This window comes from Bombus vancouverensis, chromosome 2 (genome assembly GCF_051014615.1).
Source record: "Bombus vancouverensis nearcticus chromosome 2, iyBomVanc1_principal, whole genome shotgun sequence".
NCBI classification, from domain to species: Eukaryota; Metazoa; Arthropoda; class Insecta; order Hymenoptera; family Apidae; genus Bombus; species Bombus vancouverensis.
The window spans coordinates 8,629,905-8,648,428 of record NC_134912.1 but is presented as its reverse complement, the minus strand read 5'-3'; the positions used below and the strand labels follow the sequence as shown (position 1 = coordinate 8,648,428).

The window sequence follows — 18,524 nt, the reverse complement described above, 5'->3', positions numbered from 1 at the left end:
TGGCGCGCGTTGATTCGCGGTTTTATGGTCTCGCCGGGCTAAACGAGCGCAATCGAAGCCAACGAGCACACTCGAGCCTCTGTGTGCAATCACCAGTATCAGGGGGTGGAGGAACATTTCCACCGGGTCGCGAAAAAAATTCGATCTCGCCTCCATGATATATGTACATACGTATACGCGGTGGTTCGTGCCGCAAGTACGCGGCCGCTTATACATACACATAGAAAAATGGAAAAAGATATGTACCGATCTATATGTATATGTATATGTATGTATACATCATGTACGTAAAGATACATGTATACGCGTCTATATGTATACGCCACATGTACATACATCTAGACGCATATACATGTATGCGCCTTGTACATATAGATACACAACATGTATGCATCATATACATGTAGACACAAACAGGTAAACCACAGGTAGATATGTAGATAGTATATTCTACCAATAGACGGGACAGCTCCAGTCACGGTGACTACATCCACAGGCGCATGCGCGGTTGTATAGCGGCGAATACGCGAGAGCGCGGAAACGTACGCACGCACGCACGCGCGATGCCCTGTGTACATTGTTCGCAATAATGAGGAGTTTGCACAGACCGGGATCCCGACGTTCTTCAAACAAGGAGAGCAAGGACAAACAGCCCTATATGGACGGATGGACAAACACACTCAGCCACGAATCACACACCGCGCCAGCAGGCCCGGCGACATGCGTATTGCGTGCTTATGTACGAGGCAACTAAGCCTGTGAGCCGCGTCGTGTACATGTGCGCTCACCCGCTCACGGAACGCTCACGAACGAAGCCTCTTCACCGCTCCCACCACGGAAACTATCGACCATCACCCTCGCTCAACAAGCACCATAAGCGATATGGTGGCTAATATTTGCCGGGCTAAGCACACAAATACAATACAGTACTGTTTACCTACTGCCAGTGGTGCTCAGCCGTTTTGATCGACGCTGCTGATACCGGCAGGTCCCGTTTGTAATTGCGGCTCTCTCCGTTTCACGCACGATCGTCGTTCTCTGTCTCGTTCCATCGCGGACGTGTGTAATGTTGCACCATGCTGATGGTACGTCGCGCCGCGTCGCGTCGCTCCGAAATGGGAAGCGCGCGTTTCATTATGAATCGATCGAACCCCCTGCCATATGGGCTGGTGCGACCGGTTTGTCACGTTTTCGTGCCAATCTTGATTTTGCGAGGATGGAAGTTACATCGAGCGTTAGTTTTCCTTCTTTTTTTTTCTTCCTTTAGTTTTTTCTTTTTATTCTTTTATTCGATACTGCTGGTTGGAGAAGGTTCGAAGAATATGTTATGATTGATTTTAAGCGAGAGGTTTGCAGCAATTGGAGTTTGTTGAAGTTGATCGTATGCTCTCGTTTGATCGAGGTTTAAGGGAGCGTAATTATGTTTATTACGTTATGTGTATTAATTCTATGATATTCATAAATTATTAAACGATTGTACAACGTTAAACGAAGTACTCGCGATTTGTATTGACCATTTTTCCAAAGTATAAAGCCAAAAAACGTACTTTTCTTATCGACACGGCCATGCAAAGGACGTACTCGAGATAAGCGATAGGCGATCAAGATCGATTTACGGTGTTTGTAGAACAAGTTTCATCGCAATATCGATTTCCCGATAAAATGTTTTCCGGGTATGATTTTCGAAGCTTCGATATTGCTGTGATATTTTCGATGACTCGGTAAATTTAATACGTGCTGATAATGTTGATCACGGTTTATCGATAACGTTAATTTTATATTGAATCTAAAGCTAGGACTTGTGATTTCTATCTATTTATGGACTATCGACTGATCTTTTAAAAATGTATTTCATTATGATCCAAATAAAAATGAAACCTTTTTTATATCCTACTTTAAAGTTAGATAAAATGAGGATTTTAATTTTAAGAAAAATGTTTGTTTGTCCTTCTAAGTTACTAGTAAAAAGTCTATTCTGTATCGCTTATTACGATCTTTATCAAATTTACACTTTGGAATTCCTAACAATATTACGAATTCACTATCTCGACTTACCATTTATCGTACCTTACACAATCCATTTCAATACAATTTCAAATTAAACGCGATTGCTTATCCCGCCTTCTATTTTTCCACCAGTATCACTTACAAAGTAATCAAATTACATTCTACGCGGCGCTCTCGTTGCTCCCTGTATCACAAACAATCCACGAATTCGAAAACAATTGCCGCGCTCACAATACTTCCGCGCCATTCACCGGCACAAAGAAACGTGTATTAGCAACGGTAGCGCGAGAACCGATTCTCTCAACGCCTTTCCAGGCGTTTTTTCCATCGACCGAACGTAACGCGAGCCGAGCGCAGCCGGTCGTTTCGTTTCGGAGAAACATTTCTGCGAATCGGACGATTTTACGCGAACACGGTTCATCGGGTAAATTTCTTTTTTGCCGAAACGACCGCAGGCAGCTCGCTATCGAAAACGAGCTACTCGCATTCACCGCTTCCTTTTGAACAGCAAAATTCTCTCAGGAGCCGCGGGCCCGCCAGCATCCTGGCGTGACGGTTAGGTCAGCTGGTCGGTGGTTTGCGAACTATCTCAATTTGCCTAAGCCGCAACCGCGGCGACCACGAGAACCGCAACTTCCCTCATCCGTGGCCACCTTTGCCCCTCTTTCTCCGCAATTTCAGCTGTTCTCTATCCCACCCGCAACGATCCTCTTTCCCCGTCCGCCTTTTGCTGCTCTGTCTCCCCGAATATATTCTCTCTCTCACTCTCTCTCTCTCTCTCTCACTCTCACTCTCTCTTTCTCGTGGCTCTAACATCTCGAGAATTTAGCAACTACATACCTAGTCTACATCGGCGTAACCTCTGACCACAGACCCTCGCGTCGAGAGAGCGACACTATCGTGTACTTTGCTACTAGTAGTAAGCTCGAGCGATTTTAATGATGGGGGGGAGGGTAATGTTAGGTTTATTTGAGACAGGATATTTTAGTCCGGTTAAGTAGCTTGCCTTGTAACTCGTCAATTTCGATTATGAACAATCTTTAAACGATCTACACGTGCATGTACCGTGTACTTACATTTACCTTGATAGCTTGACGATTATAGTTTTCTACGATGATGTAACTCCTATTCGCCGAAAGGAAAGTTTGTTAACACTAATAATTGTATCTTACGACTAATGTCAATGTATTCTCAATTGTATATAATTATAATTCAGGGTACGTATATTTTCTGGAAGTTATTTGGTCGTTTATTTTATTTTCAATGTAATAGCTTCTCGCCGACTCAGACGTTCCTACCGGTGGTATTGTTCGAATCATCTTTCGGTTTTTTGATATCTTCGCTTATTGTACCTGAAGTACACCGTATTTCTTTATTCTTTCGTTATTATATCGAAGACCATTCGTAACAGAGATAGAAAGTCCGCTGTCTCGTAATACGCAAGCTTCATTATTCTGTACGGAATTTATGGTTGAATTCTAAGATGTCGAAGCTTAGGTGACTCGAAATAACTAACTTTACTATACTCCGACCCGAGTAAGATCTACGGCGAGAGAAACAGGAGGAGCATGAAAATGAGAATACCAGAAATTCCGCCAGCGAGATTACGAATAACCGCGACTCTGCCACGAGAAAGGAAAGTCCTGATCTCTGTTCTCTCGTTCTTCGCGACTCGATGCAAGACAAGAGATTGAATTCTTTCGCGATTGCTCGCTGTATCGAGCGTAACATCTTGCGGTTTTCTCGCAGCTCGATGGGTAATTTCGGAGTACGATGGGGAAAGGATTAACGCGTGTCGTAATGAGGCGTATGGTGTAAAAGTATTATTTTAGATTGGATTGCCTTATGTGAAACGATGAGTAGCGTGAGTCGGACGAGTTATGTCCGATGCTCGATCGAGGTTAAGGGGGTGTCCTGAATTAGGATGTTCTAAAGTAGCGTCTTTTTGTGATTTCTTTTAGAAGGGAAAGAAAGAAATAAAGTTATTGAATTGTGAGGTATGGTTTTATATATATTTAACGAATGCAAAAAAATTTGTTTTAAAGTAAAAAAAAAGAAAATTATAACAAATTTCTAAGCCTATTTCATGGGCTGCAGTTTTCAATCGGTGTGAACGATCCACCTCGTAATTCTTGACTGAAACAAAAAACCAAAAAAGGATTAGATTATTATATATTTTTCTTCTCGATGAACTAGAAAAGTTCGTCAAAAAATTTATTCAAATAATTGTTATAGCACGGACGGATTCAACGATGCGTTATCGAGCGTGTGTTTTTCCTTTTCAGCAGATTTTTAGTTATATCGTATGCGAGACTGTTAATTTATGTGTTTACGATTTTTTAATCAGAGCCTCCCATTTAGATTTTTTGAATTTCGTTGTTCTTATCGTTGTTTATGGTAACGTCGTTGAAGTCATAATTTGTTAAGATGATTAACGTAACTGGAAAAATATCGTTTCTTCGCATCCGCATCTCGAAAGAAACGTATAGTCTTATTAAGTGTAACTGTCAATTACATTTTGTAGGTGCACTGTCAAGATTAATGTTATTGTAGCATTCGCTTTCTTATCGAACTAGAGATATAACAACCATCTTTTTTATCGTGTAACTGTAGAAGTATGTTGATGTCAAACTTTGTAAATTCATTGTATTCTATGTACAGAGTAATAACACACTAACTATTGCGGCGGAGATACAATTTTTTAACATCCGTACTTAATACCTTAATACGTAAAAAAAGGTACCAGTTAGCAGAAAATATTGGTATATCGCAAATAACATTTACACACATCGTGTTCACTTATCAATAATTTTAACGCGCATTAAGACGTACATATATAGCTTCTTGTTTTAAACCAACTGTTTACTCAATCTATTCTACGAATAGACGAAGAACTTCCTCTTGTATGCTTCCAACTTTTATCTGCTAAATATATCACCGCGAAAGATATCCCGTCTAAAGTGATATCCGTTCGTTGCTACAACTGCCTATCAAACTACTTATTAACGGTATTTACGATGTATTTTTGGAATGCAGGTAGAAGTTAGTAATGCCAAAATAAAATCGAGTGCCTAGATTATCGATAAGTATTCGCTAATTGTAGTTCTCGGTATCTACGCTGTTAACCATAAGCACTTGAACATCATCTCGTTACATTTATTGGGAAATTCTGATGCATTTCGTTATGTTTGGTAGCTTAGAATTTTTATTATAACAGAGCCTTTCCGAGTACAACTGAAATTTTCTAAAATGGTACAAGTCTCAAAAAACGAGATATATTAAATAGAACGTATGTTTATTTTTATAAAATCAATTTATTTTTGTATTATCCCGTACGAATAGGGGTGCAATATACTTTCACATTACCGACACGCGTAACTTCGGTTCATGGGGAGAACCAACCCTTACCGCGTATAAAAGGCGGTTAAGGTTAAACGATCGAAAAACATCATTTTATTAACACTTTACCGACCGCTAGCGATTCTCCCTGGCGCCGGTTCTGTTTCGGTTTAGTCTCTCCAATACCATTCTTTTCGTTCATCGCAAAACGATAAGTTTTCCAAATTGGTATAAAACTGTGGGAGCTTACGAAGCAACGCAACTGACGCAACTGAGCAATGTACCTTAGTACTAAATAACAAATTAATGCTCAGATAATGAGAAAGATTGTCGGCGACAAAAAACCGATTAATAGGCTATCGATCGGTAAAGTGTTAATACGCCATCCGCCTCGAACATGTTCCAACCATTCGCTGCGACGTAGTCTTGGTCGTATTAAATTGTTAGAAAGTAGATGCAACTAGCAAAGAGTTACAATTTCCTGGAAATAAAAATAACGGCAGACTGCAGTTACTATGTTATAGCATTGCAGGGTTGAGATCGGTGATAAAACGTGCCGCAGCGCAGATTTCGTCCACGTATCTGTTGATCGTCGTTCGATTTGATCCAGTTTCACGCGATAAAACGATTCGTTGAAACGATTTCTCGCGTGCTATTGGAATCTGTTGGAGTTAAAACACAGAAAGATTTACTGTTCCTTTCGGCGAGATCGGAATCTGCGAAAAATAAATAGCCTGTGACATCATTATTATTCGCGTCAAACACTATTTATCGCGTTTTATCTAGCGCGATAAGTTTTATGCGGCAGACAGTTGAGTGTACCAGGGGAGAAATATGATTCGTAGCGTCCTTGCTCGGCGTGTTTCACATTTTACGCGGTGTATTTCATTCGAGTAGACGTAGATAGGATGCGCGGAGAGGTATGTATCTTTAAATTTCCGACGATAGCCGCCAGGGGAAGCTTTCGTCATGCGAGAAAAATGCTTTCGTCGTGTTAGAAAAATGCTTTCGTGGCGCAAGAAGAGGCTCGCGACAAAGAAAATTCGAAACGAAGGTCCGTCGCTGGTAAATGAAATTTCATCGATCGAACAAGATAACCGGAGCTGAAAATGTGTTTCCATGCCGATAAAAACTGGTAATATTGAAGTCGATTGCCGTGTTGTAAAAAAGGTTTATTCTTTGATAAGCCGTTTCCAAAATTGATACGACGAACGTGTTAAATCTGTAGGGAATCCTATCGATAAAAGTTGAAGCGATCGATATCCATCGAGTGTTTGCTTATTTGCAACGAAAAATAAACTAGAAAACTTGAATCGGCAAGAAAACGAAGGAGTATTTTTGTCCGATGGGACAGTCTCGGGTGATTTTAAAGATTTGTCTTCTCTTCTTTTCAATCAAATCGCTTCTACTCGATACGATTATTAACCAAATGATTGATGGAATCTGTTGCTCTAATCAGGAGACTCGGAAGAAAAGCGATACGTACGATAAAATCTTTAATTTCAGAAAATTATCGGTAAACTTGAACATAGAAAGATCTCTGTGCGTTTGTTACTTTTGATTTATAGCCTTCTCATAATTCCGGTATTATGGGTTTCTATAATTCCTTCCGCGAGTCGTATTCGATCTTAACGGTTTTGTCTGAGACATTTTCACGTATTGTAAGATTATCGCAACGACTGCCTCGCGAATTCCCGTTTCGACGATAAATTTGCTTTCGAATAGTGAAAATCTCTAGCGTCGGTAACTATACGTTATTTCCACCACAGCGGGTGTGGAGTGAATGCACGATGTGCTGGCCGGTTTGCATTGCGGTGCACAGCGTAACGAAGTGCATTTTAGCGCATTAGCCGAAACGCTCTAAAAGCCGCAAAGTGCCGCTTGCGTTAAGAACCGTTTAAACTGCTGCAACAAGCTGCGTAGAGCGTGTGCAGCCTACGTGTGCTACTGAAGACGTAAGATATTTGACAAAGACAAACAAAAGGTTTCTATAAAATTATAATTACAGCATCGCGACTGAAATTACGACTGTAACGACACGAATACAATATGCAAGGTCCTCCTGAAGCCTTTTTGAAATCGTACAGCGTAGAATGTTAATTTTCGTAGACGTTTCTTCGACCAACTTCGGCAGTTTGTATTTGTTTACTTGTATTTGTATTGCTTTCAAGAGCGAGTCGCGTTGCAACGTATTTATATAGTAGATTTAAACCCTTTCACCGTGTAGCACGAGAGAATCTTAGAAAGGCAGTCAAAAATATCCTACTACGAATTTTATATTTGAAATTTTATCACACGTAACACAGTTACTGATACAGTAGCACGTATCCTTATTTTTCAATGAAATACTTTTTTTTATCAGATTCTATGTTACATATGTTCGTAGTATGAGATTTTCGTAGATGCACGAAAGTACCACAAAGTGATACGAAATTTATCGATGATACGAAAATATAATAAAATTAAAATTAATATGCGGTATATGGCATAATGATATAACGTATCATATAATAAATACAATTTTATATACTTGCAGCCGATCGATTAGCATGTAAATGCTATAACGAGAACAATAGAGTACACTTCTCGTAACCACTGTATACACTTCCAATTAGAAATTGAAAATATGTATTTCTTGTTTATCACGTGCAAGTCACTGGTCCATCAGAGGCCGTGATTTCGCTTTCCTCATTTAACGTTTTACCTTGCTCGAAAGTAGACGATTGAGTTCCATTGCAGCAGAATAAAAGAGCCGGGGACGGAAAAGCGCGGAGCGAACCGCAAGAATGTTCGCACAAAGAGACTCGATGGATTCCACGATCGATTCAGTCGGCCGACAACTGAACCGAACAACGAGGAAAGGGAGCCTGGCTCCTCGGTTCATTCGATTACAACGGTTCGATTGTGATCGAGGTCAGGAGGTACCCGATGCACTTCTAGCTTAACCCGAGATAACTCCGGAGGCTAGCCTTCTTCCTTCTTCTTGTTTCCTCGATGATGCTCCTCGACGCTTCACGGAACATCTCGAGAATACGTAGTTGGCTGGAAGAACTTGCGCGAGGCACCTTAGCGTAGATGCAGACGCTGATTAATCAGCAACCTTCTTGTTTTCTTTCCATCGGAGCAGAGTAATCAAAGGGAAGTTTCGCAAATTATGTATCAAGCGAACGCTCGAACGATCGGCTCGATTCCACGACGAACGTTTCGTAAAGAGATTGATGAGCGGTAGGAACCTACGTGGAATAATTGATGCGATTAAAGAGCGTTCCTTTCGTGTTAGCTTTTCGAAAGGGAGCGATAAACGCTCACCGGTAAATCCGATTCGAATTTCTTACGCACGTAAAGCGATGGAGAACGAAAGCTCGATGTATTTGCGAAGAACTTTCCGTAACAAATTGTTACCTTTGTAAACTATCAGCCTTTGGATGTGTTTCTTTCATTCGGTTAGTCTCGAAAGCATATTTTTAAATGGAATTGCGACGATTATTAGCGTATCGGAGTAATCTAATAATCTTTCTCTCGGGTAGTTTTATTTATTTTATTTATGCTCAGTATAATTTGATCTATGTTCTACATTCCATATTTTATGTTTCTTATTCTGTTCCTGATCGTTTAATGAGATTATCTGATACATCCTTTCTTTCCTTTGTATCTGATTTTTGAAAAAAGATCGTAGTTATGCCAATAATTCATCGAAACTCGCGGTATGAATCCCGCAAGTCACGTTAATCGATTTCACGAATTGAAAATTACAGGAAAATGATCTTACAAACGCTGCTGTTTTTTGAAATTTATGTCTCAGACCTCGCTCTTCGTCTACGTCATTTCGTAATATGTAAACCAGTGGAAATAAATCGACCATTTCCTGACAATCCATCGGTAATTCTACTACCTGGACTTTAGAAATTTACAAAAAGTGTAGTTGCGTGTGCGAATCACTTCGTATTCCGGGGCTCGTACAACTACTCTAGAACCGTCTTTCCGACACGGTTTTGCCTTTGTCGATCGATTTCCACCAGTTCAACAGAGAGATAGTCGTCGGTTAACGTGACTCTGCTTGTAGGGGAGCGTATCCAACACGATCTACAGGTCGGTCGAAGGACAACGCTTGCGTAGGCAGGGCAACTGGCGAATGTAGTTAACCGAACACCCTCTCTCTCTCTCTCTCTCTCTCTCTCTCTCTCTCTCTCTCTCACTTTAGGACACACGTGCAACGTCGATGGGCACCCACGTGCATTTGCACGCACACAGTACACGTGTGCGCGAGAGACTCGCAAGTTCATAGTTTCGGTTGTAGCGTGTAATCCTCGTGGACACCGCAAACATGTAATTAACACTTGCTCTCTCTCTACGAGCCGCTGCAGTCAGTCGAGATCGTGTTGACTATACCCAGCCTCGACCGTACCGGCCGTGTAATCGTGTGCGCATGCCGACCAATGTAACGAATAAGACCCGCTCTCCGCTATACGGGGTGTCCCGACACCAACCGTAAATATTTTGTCATCGAATTTCGCTGGTGATCCCTGAAATTGAGATTTTGCTCGTTTCAAATCGGGTTTCTTGGTTTTTGCTATTTTTCAATTATCGAAGAGAGGAGACGAGTTACTGGAAAGTTTGCTAGTGGAAGAAATGCAGGTTGTTTTTGGTTTAGTGGACCACAAATATACAAGCAGTAAAAAATTGCTATACCTTGTGTAATACGATCTCGATCCTTTCACGCTTGGAAATATGATACGCATAAGTCTGCGCTATTAAACTTTGAGTTTCATGGAAGTTTTTCTTAAGGAATGACCTAGTTTGTAACACAAGTATGATGCATATTGGTGTTTCTTTTTCTGTTTTTCTTTTTTAAGCTACACTAATTCGAGTTTAGCGTGCCAAACAGAAACTTGTATAATTACGAAGTTACAAATTAACAAAGGCGAATGGTTTTTCGACCTGTTTCGGTGCTTGAAGCAGAAGTTCTTTGGTATTGAGTGATAAAGCTATTGAAGCGAAATAAATATCTGAAACTATACTTTTCTTCTTTTTGGGAAGAATTGAAATTATCGTGAATTTTTTAGACGGTACTGTGTACATATTATTTTTCTTTTTTTTTTTTTTTTATTCTTGAACTACGTACGAGTACATGTTACATATATGACAAGCATACGAAGTATATGATAAGTTATGATAGTTTAAAGAACTTCGATCTTCCAGTAGGGGAATTCCAATAGAAAAATCTGAAACATATTTTTGTTAAATTACGATATTCACGTTATATGTACACTCGGATCAATTCTGAATTTCCATCGAGAAATATCCGCTGAAACGCTTCTGGAAGCGATCCTGAGCGCGAAAAATATGATGAAAGTTTCGAACTAGATTTTCGGCGATATTGTTGACACGAATGTCGGCTCTGCGGTAACTCGAACGTGATTTCGAACGTTATTGGGGATACGGAGGAACGTTTGAGATAATATGAAAGGAGAAATGTGTGTTATGCGCGAAGAATATGTAGAGTCGTTCGATCGATCGAGGTTGAATAGATGGTTCGGGGCGAGCGAGTTTCATGCATCGATGGAGACTGCAAATCATAGGTTTTAAGTTTCCTAGCGATGGTCCGTGTATGCATAGTACATCAATTTTTTGAAAGTTTCTTCGAGAAATTTGCGGTGAAACTCGTTTTCCATAGGTAGTTGTTTAGAAGATAGATTAAATTAAATGGTCGTGTAATTTCGTTGCTTAGCACCGTATACAACCACGAGAATCTTCCTCTGTCTGGAATTTCGACAGCGATACATCATTTTCTTGATTTTATATTCATTTGGATTAGCCATTGTTGTTATACAATATATATGATAGTTAACGGTACAAATATGATTATTACAGAATTTGACAATTAGCTGTGGCTTAGCTGAGATGCTAATGACAATAATCTCAGGTTCAATAACGAATACACGGTCAACGGTCAACGATAGCAGATACGCTTACTTCTCAAAAGTCCAAGTGGAACTGAACATACTTGTCCACAGTCCAAGTGTAACTCAACTTACTTGTCCACAGTCCAAGTGGAACTGAACTTACTTGTCCACAGTCCAAGTGTAACTCAACTTACTTGTCCGCAGTCCAAGTGTAACTCAACTTACTTATCCGCAGTACAAGTGGAACTCACTCATGTATCTTTCTCTGTACCTCTTTGTACCTCTCGGGTCAACTATATTTTGAAGGAGAGCAATACAACTACTTACTTAACCTCTGTTAGGTAAAAAAGTCCATGCCATGACTGTGGCTACGTTTAGCGACCAGATATCACTTCGAGTCCAAGCCTGCTGTCATAAATCTCGGGCAAACATACTCGGATTAAATCATAAACAACTACTTCTAAGTTTTATTATTTAAGTACAGCTATAATAAAAAGTGTAGATTAAAGTATTGGGGATTTTCGCAAAAATTCTAAAGGAAAGACCCCGATGTTCTTTCATCTCCGACATATACATGCGCGTTCTTTTAAGAAATATCGCTACTAAATACTGTGATGTTGTATATTTTATCAAATTATCGAACGTACGGATTTCCAATTTTATCATTGCTATCTTTAACGCGTACAGGATCGAGTTCTTCCACCAGACTATGGAAAAAATTATTTTACAAATCACGAACGACAGAAGCACGTTCCTTTCGGTATTTCTGTAAAAGAGATACAATGCAATAAAATCTTAGATCAGTCTCGAAACGTACGTTTATAAATCGATATCAATCAAATACAAATATACGAATCAAAATCAATATGAAACAGGTGGATTTCGATTCTTTCAAACATAACGCAGGAAAGTCTAAAACCAGTTTTAAAAAGTACATTCGTATCGTTTAGTCGCTTGACAGAGATACATTGATTTCAAATACGTTAATTTCAATTCTTTCTGTCATAAACATAATCTCTGCTCTCGATTGAAATAAAAATGGTTAACGTGTGAAAATCTGAGCCACCTTTCTCTTCCTTGTCAATGGGACACAGTATACATAGCGAAGCCGAAGGCAATGCGAATCATTGGTCTTTCGAAATAACAGAATTTCCTCGAGCGAGGAGAATTGTTTGGGATCGCGGAGTCTCCAGAGGCCGGACGAGATTCACCTGTCAAGCAAATCTTGTTATCACGTTGCGTTACGTTACATCGTGGGCTCACCCACGCGTGCACGATTGCCAATGGCGTTTAGGTGTCTTTCACTGTTTACCGTATGCCACATGGTCCGTACGCCTACCATCGTCTGGTCTGGTCTGGTCTCGTCTCGTCTCGTCTCGTCTCGTCTCTTCGCTACGCCTGTCTGATTCCCCCTTTTCTTCGCTGGCTCGCGAATCGGCTAACGCATTATTTCCTGCATCCATTCTCGCTCCTTCGCGATGAACAGCTGTGTGAAATTAATTATTCACCGGCGGCATTGACGCGTATTCACATCGCGCGCTTCGCTGCGCTTCCGTCGCCTTTGCTATTCCTTTTTCAAATTGAAGATCGCAGGTGACAGACGCGATAAGTCACATTTACGATCTTTCATGGGAGAACAGTTTTTAAATTCGATATATTGGCGTCTATTTTTGCGTCAATTTTGTATCAATTAATTCGTTTGATTATGGGCTCGAGTATGTGTTTTGTTATACGCTCGAGAAATATCAACAGCATCGGTTACGTGCACCGATATTAATTGATTTGAATTAGTATTAATTAATTAAGATTTGTATCTTTTATTCTCCTTTCAACAGTTTCACGCGAAAACATTTTTTTTTATCCGCTGGGTTCTACATAAAAGACGATCGATATGAAAAGACATATATTTTTCTCGTGTAGTCTTTTGTTTTTGTCTTTCTCTTTAGTTTCTTTCATTCTTCTCTTTCCTTTATCAGTTTGAAACGAAGCGAATTCTTTGTTTGAGATAAGATACGGAGAAAGTTGGATAATTCTTCGAAAAGTCTTGATGAATGTTAATGGGATTTAACGAGGATTTGTCTCGTGTGGTTTTGAAGACAGAAGCGTCATTCTTTGAAAGTGATCTTAACATCGAGTCAATGGATTTTAACTTGTCTTGAAATCTTCAAAGCTTTAATAACGTGAATAATTCAAACAGAATAACGTGGTGTAATTTCGGTTAAATACGTTTACATATGAACATATAAAAATATATATTTATATATATATTTGTTAGAAAATATGTAAAACATGAAACATAATATTCTACAAAACTTCCTACTTAAGATTTTATTTCTTAAATCCTGTTCGTAAAATAATACCAGTGTAATTACACGAATATCATTTATGTTAACCATAACAAACATTCTTAAACGTAAGAAAATTCCGTTCTTCTTCATCATATTTTATTTTGCAACAAGTAAGTGAAATGACTGACCATTACCAACGATAATAAAACGTGTATGGAATAGCGAAAACGGATGTTAGCAGTTTTATTTCCCATCGGTATAAAAACTACGTAGCAACTAAGAAGATAATAATATGCAATATTCCGTCGGCTAGTTTTCGCATAACATGCGCAACGATTAATACAGCAAAGTTTAGACTGTAAAGTTTGCTCGTGTTTTACGTGCTGTTGCGTTATAATGTGATACCACACACGTTGTATAGTTAGATATTCCAACCGTTATACTCTGTTACTTTCGCGAACTAAGCTGTAGATTATTACTGTGAAATCCGATAGATGATTTTTGCTGTTTAATTTATGTAACAGCATTCGAAGCAATATGTTATTTCGCTGAAATTAGCTTCAACTTTGTTACGCAATTTTGCGAACCATTTAGATATATAATTTATAATCGTTTTGCAAATTTCTAGAAATTTATAAATAAGATCAAATTCTACGTATAAATATTATTAAGTAATTTTTATTATTATTCATCTTATATTATATATTTTATTATTGCTTATTAAGTAATACTGTGCGTTGAGAAAAATCATTGAGAGATTATTCGCTAGGAAAAATGAAAAGTTATGTGACAATTAAATTATCTTATAACAAAAAAAAAAAAAATGTTAAACGTAAGCTTTACTTATCTTGCTAAACAAATGAACGTATTTTGACGTAAAATGTTAATTCTTACTGCTCTAGAATACTCGACGAACATCCTGGCAGACGCATGTTTAAGAAATCGAAGACGATAAAGAAACAGCAAGATCGTTAATTTAATTGCTCGACTATTAATTCGTTTCTCTTGTGAATTTATTGCAGGGCCCGCCACAGCCCGGACAACAAATTAAATTCACAGTCGGAGAATCCTGCGATAGGATCAAAGAGGAATTCAACTTCCTGCAGAACCAATGCCACGCGTAAGTGACAGATATCTTGTACCATAATGATCTACGCATAATTTCCTCTCACACTTCTTAACACCTTGTCATCGTTTCATTACACAAAAACAACAAATACACCGATCCAACTTTTCGCTGATTTATGTTTTACACGCGCGTAGCGTTCTAAATAGAAAATCTAAAGAGAGATCTAAAGGTATCTGAAATACCTAGAAACAATCGAAATCTCGTTGTGAAACACAAGTAAAATTAAAATACCAAAAGTCGTGGTGAGGTAAGGAACGAATTAATTCCTTTGGAACAGCGACGTTAAACTATCCGCGATAAGGGCGAAACTTAATTACAACGCAGCGTAAGTAGAACATAAGAACAATCATCCGGAGAGATTCGACTCGAGGTCTTTGCACCCTTTGCAAGTCACCTTATTACAGTTTCTTTTCTTTTTTCTTCTTCGGTTCCAAGGGAATTAATATTAAAAAAGACGGACGGGCCAGAGCTAATCCGAAAAAAGGTCTTCCGGCTCGAATAAGTTTATTAAATCGTGTAACGAAAAGGGGGAAAAAAGAGAAAAGAAGAAGAAAGTAAGAGAAGGGAAAGAAGGAAAGAGGAGTAAAAAAAAGGGGGGGACAAGAGTCGTAAAACGATTGAAGTCGAGCGGCACCTGCTCATCAGCCCTTTCAGACTCTCTTTCTCTCTCTCTCTCTCTCTCTCTCTCTCTCTCTCTCTCTCTCTCTCTCACTTCAAGTTCTCCTTTTGTCTCGAAGTTGCATACGTAGCCGGCAGCTACCGGGCACCACCATCGCGGATCGAGAAAGAGCCTGGGAATTCGTGCAGCTGCTTCCTTGGCTTTGCACGCGATACACAAAAGCCATAAGTGATTTACGACAACGTGGCTATTGGCAGACACGTAATGACACCCGTGCACCGTAGCCACCGCGAATACGAAATTAAGGAAGCCTCGATCTCGCTGCTGTTGCATTTTTCAGCGTTTCGCCGATCGAAACTTTCATTGTTCGTACAAGCTGCAACTTCCCAGCCGGAAGTTTCAAGCTCTTTTCCATTTTTCTCTCTTTCTTTCTGTCTTTTCTTCCGTCTCTTTTTCTTGTCGTTTCGCCTTTTTTCTTTTTTTCTACCCCTTTGAAGTTGGCAAACGTACACGGCATTGTTCCCAGTCGATGACGGCGAGGTATAAGAGAATGCAGAAGAACGATAGGAACAATATTTCAAACGTTGCGCTCCAACTTCTCGCAGCGTGCACACGCCAGAATGTACGTGCTGTCTATTATGGGCAGTAAGTGGTGCAACGAAGGACAGAGTGGTTTTGTATTAAAAAATGGATAGAAACTATCGAACGAAGATCTTTTTTTTATAGGAAACTTCGTTTTTACGAAGACTTCAAGTTGTGAATCTGTATTAACGAACGAATGAAATTCATAGGAAACTGCGTTTTCGAAAAACTTGAACTAATAGCGAATTTGCACTAGCAAACGGATGCAATCTTTTAATAGGAAGCCTCGTGGAATGTGTATTAAAAATTTGTCTAATTTAAATGAAATTTAATTGAAATTAATTGAATTAAACTAAATTATAATGAATCAATTAAAATTAATTTAAATCGAAAGTTGTTTCGTTCTCAAAAAGATTGAAATTGAAAATTCCTCGGTGGTGAGTTCTACGTTTAAGTTCCGATTTAGGTATTCATCGGGTAGAGTTTTTAATAAACGAAAACATCTACTGACATTTTCACTCGTCAATGTTGCAAGTGCAATCGTTTTGATGTATGATTAATGAAGATACGTCTATCGGGAGCTTTATACGCCAGTAATTAGATGCACGTGCACTCAAAGAACTTTCAAACTCAATTTTCTTGAGAACGAGGCCTTGTATCGCATTATCTTACTCTACATTTTTTATTCTTTTTTGCATGTACAATCATTTATTATTCTTTCTTCTTCTACCACTTACGAGACACGGTAGTTTAATAGAAAGGGAGTGTTTGATGGGCGAAACAGGTTAGGGAATATAGCATAAATGGCCATCGCGTGTGCACGCAATTACGTATGCATAATCGACGACAATTAATATTAACATTATGCTAACGCGGCGAGCATAAAGTAGAAAGATCGTGGGACGTTACTCGGATTACACAGTGCGTAATGTAGGCATGTGTGACACACATGGCCACGTGTTATCTGTAAAATTATGCTACTTAGTGAATAACACGGGCAACGATATTTTAGACCATTTAAAATATCGTATAGCGGATGTTTGCATGTTGGTTGCCAAAAGTTTTCGTAAAGTGCGATTTTCTTATACCGTGTAAAGAGATAAATTCCAAAATTTCAATACAGAGATTCGCTGTGCAAGTATATCGTGTAGTTAGTTCAATTTTCAAAGCAGAGAAAATTTATTGATCTGCGATCTAAAATAAGTTGTTTTTAAAAAGACATATTTATATTATACCATTGCCAACAATTTTTGGCTAACATACGCAGTGGTGTGTAAAAGCTTCTGGCCAAACAGATTTTTCAATTTATATTCTATCTTACGAATTTGTAACAAACGTTGTACGACTGTAGTAAACCTATGTTTATTTGTTGTACTGTTTTCTTTTACTTGCCTTGCCTTTAAACTCGATATTTAAGTTAAAGTTCTTTAGATCTGGCTAAAATGTTACATTACATATATACAATCAATAAAACGAAAATAAATATACTATTTAGAACTGTATCTGGCTAAAAACAATGTCTTACTTGCGTATTTATCGTACGAATAACGTGATTCATATTTTCACCATTCATATCCAAATTGATTTTTCTCTGCGATGCCTAAATTCCGAAACATAAAATTCAGCATTAAATCTGCTGTTCTTTACGCAACTGGACGTATCTTTTTCTCTCTCCTCAGAATGTTTCATTGTAATACTAAAATCGAATATTTAAAAGCCATTTATTTTTGGATAATATCAATCAAAATGAAATATTCATCTCGAGTCACATAAATCTAAGAAAAGCAATAAAATTAAGGTTACACCATCGCTTGACCGCCACTTAATATATTACACACACACAATATACAAAAGTTAAGAGAAACATAAGATGGGATTAAAATCATTTAATCTGTACCAATTCCCCTTTCTCTCTGTTCACAGCTTGAAGCTCGAGTGCGAGAAATTGGCCACGGAGAAGATCGAGATTCAGCGACATTACGTGATGGTAAGGAATTACCATTCTGTAACACTAATTCCGGTTAAGTCCGTGCTCTCCTTTCTCCCTCTGTCCCCTAAAGTTTCCTTCTGATCCCTTCTCGCTTGGTCCTTCTGCCTCTATCTCTACCCCGTTCTCCGTATCCAGGATAATCATGCTTGCTCGACCGCTAAACCACCTCGGCTTCTTAGCATTAATTGCATCCTCGCCGCACCGACTTTACATTGGCCTGTTACGCCGCGCACATTTCCCCTCTGTTCAGGTATACAGTGTACAGGTACACACAGAGCCTCGCAAGGGACACTTACACACAAACGAACCACGTGTGCTGGCCCGTGTATCTGTATATTTATCTTGCGCACCTACTGTGCATAGCTAATGATTCTAAGAGAGCCAGAGGTTCTCACTGATTGGAAGACCAGTGGTTGGGAAAATCCAGTGTACGAGCGTATCGCATGCGAGCTTCTTATTTGACAAATAGCTTTACTTCAGCAAAATATAAAGGCACAGAGGATGGAGGGAATTACACGGGATTAGCATCAAAGTGCTTTGGCATTAAAATTGGAAAAGTTTGAAAATCTGGAGTTATTCATCTTGGCTTGTGAACTGCCCCCTGTGTGTTTCAAAGCTTTTACAACCGAAAATAATTCAGTTATGCTGTGCAAAAAAAACATGAAAA

At 39.1% G+C, this 18,524-nt stretch overlaps 1 protein-coding gene across 1 annotated transcript in view; it reads left to right on the top strand.

Annotated features, from left to right (window-relative positions):
- LOC117166308 (protein groucho) overlaps positions 1 to 18,524 on the top strand; it is a 76,094-nt gene that overhangs the window by 17,576 nt on the left and 39,994 nt on the right. The window contains exons 2-3 of the mRNA XM_033350163.2: positions 14,560 to 14,657; positions 17,791 to 17,854. Of these exons, the coding sequence (XP_033206054.1) occupies positions 14,560 to 14,657; positions 17,791 to 17,854 (162 nt within the window). The remainder of the gene's footprint in view (positions 1 to 14,559; positions 14,658 to 17,790; positions 17,855 to 18,524) is intronic.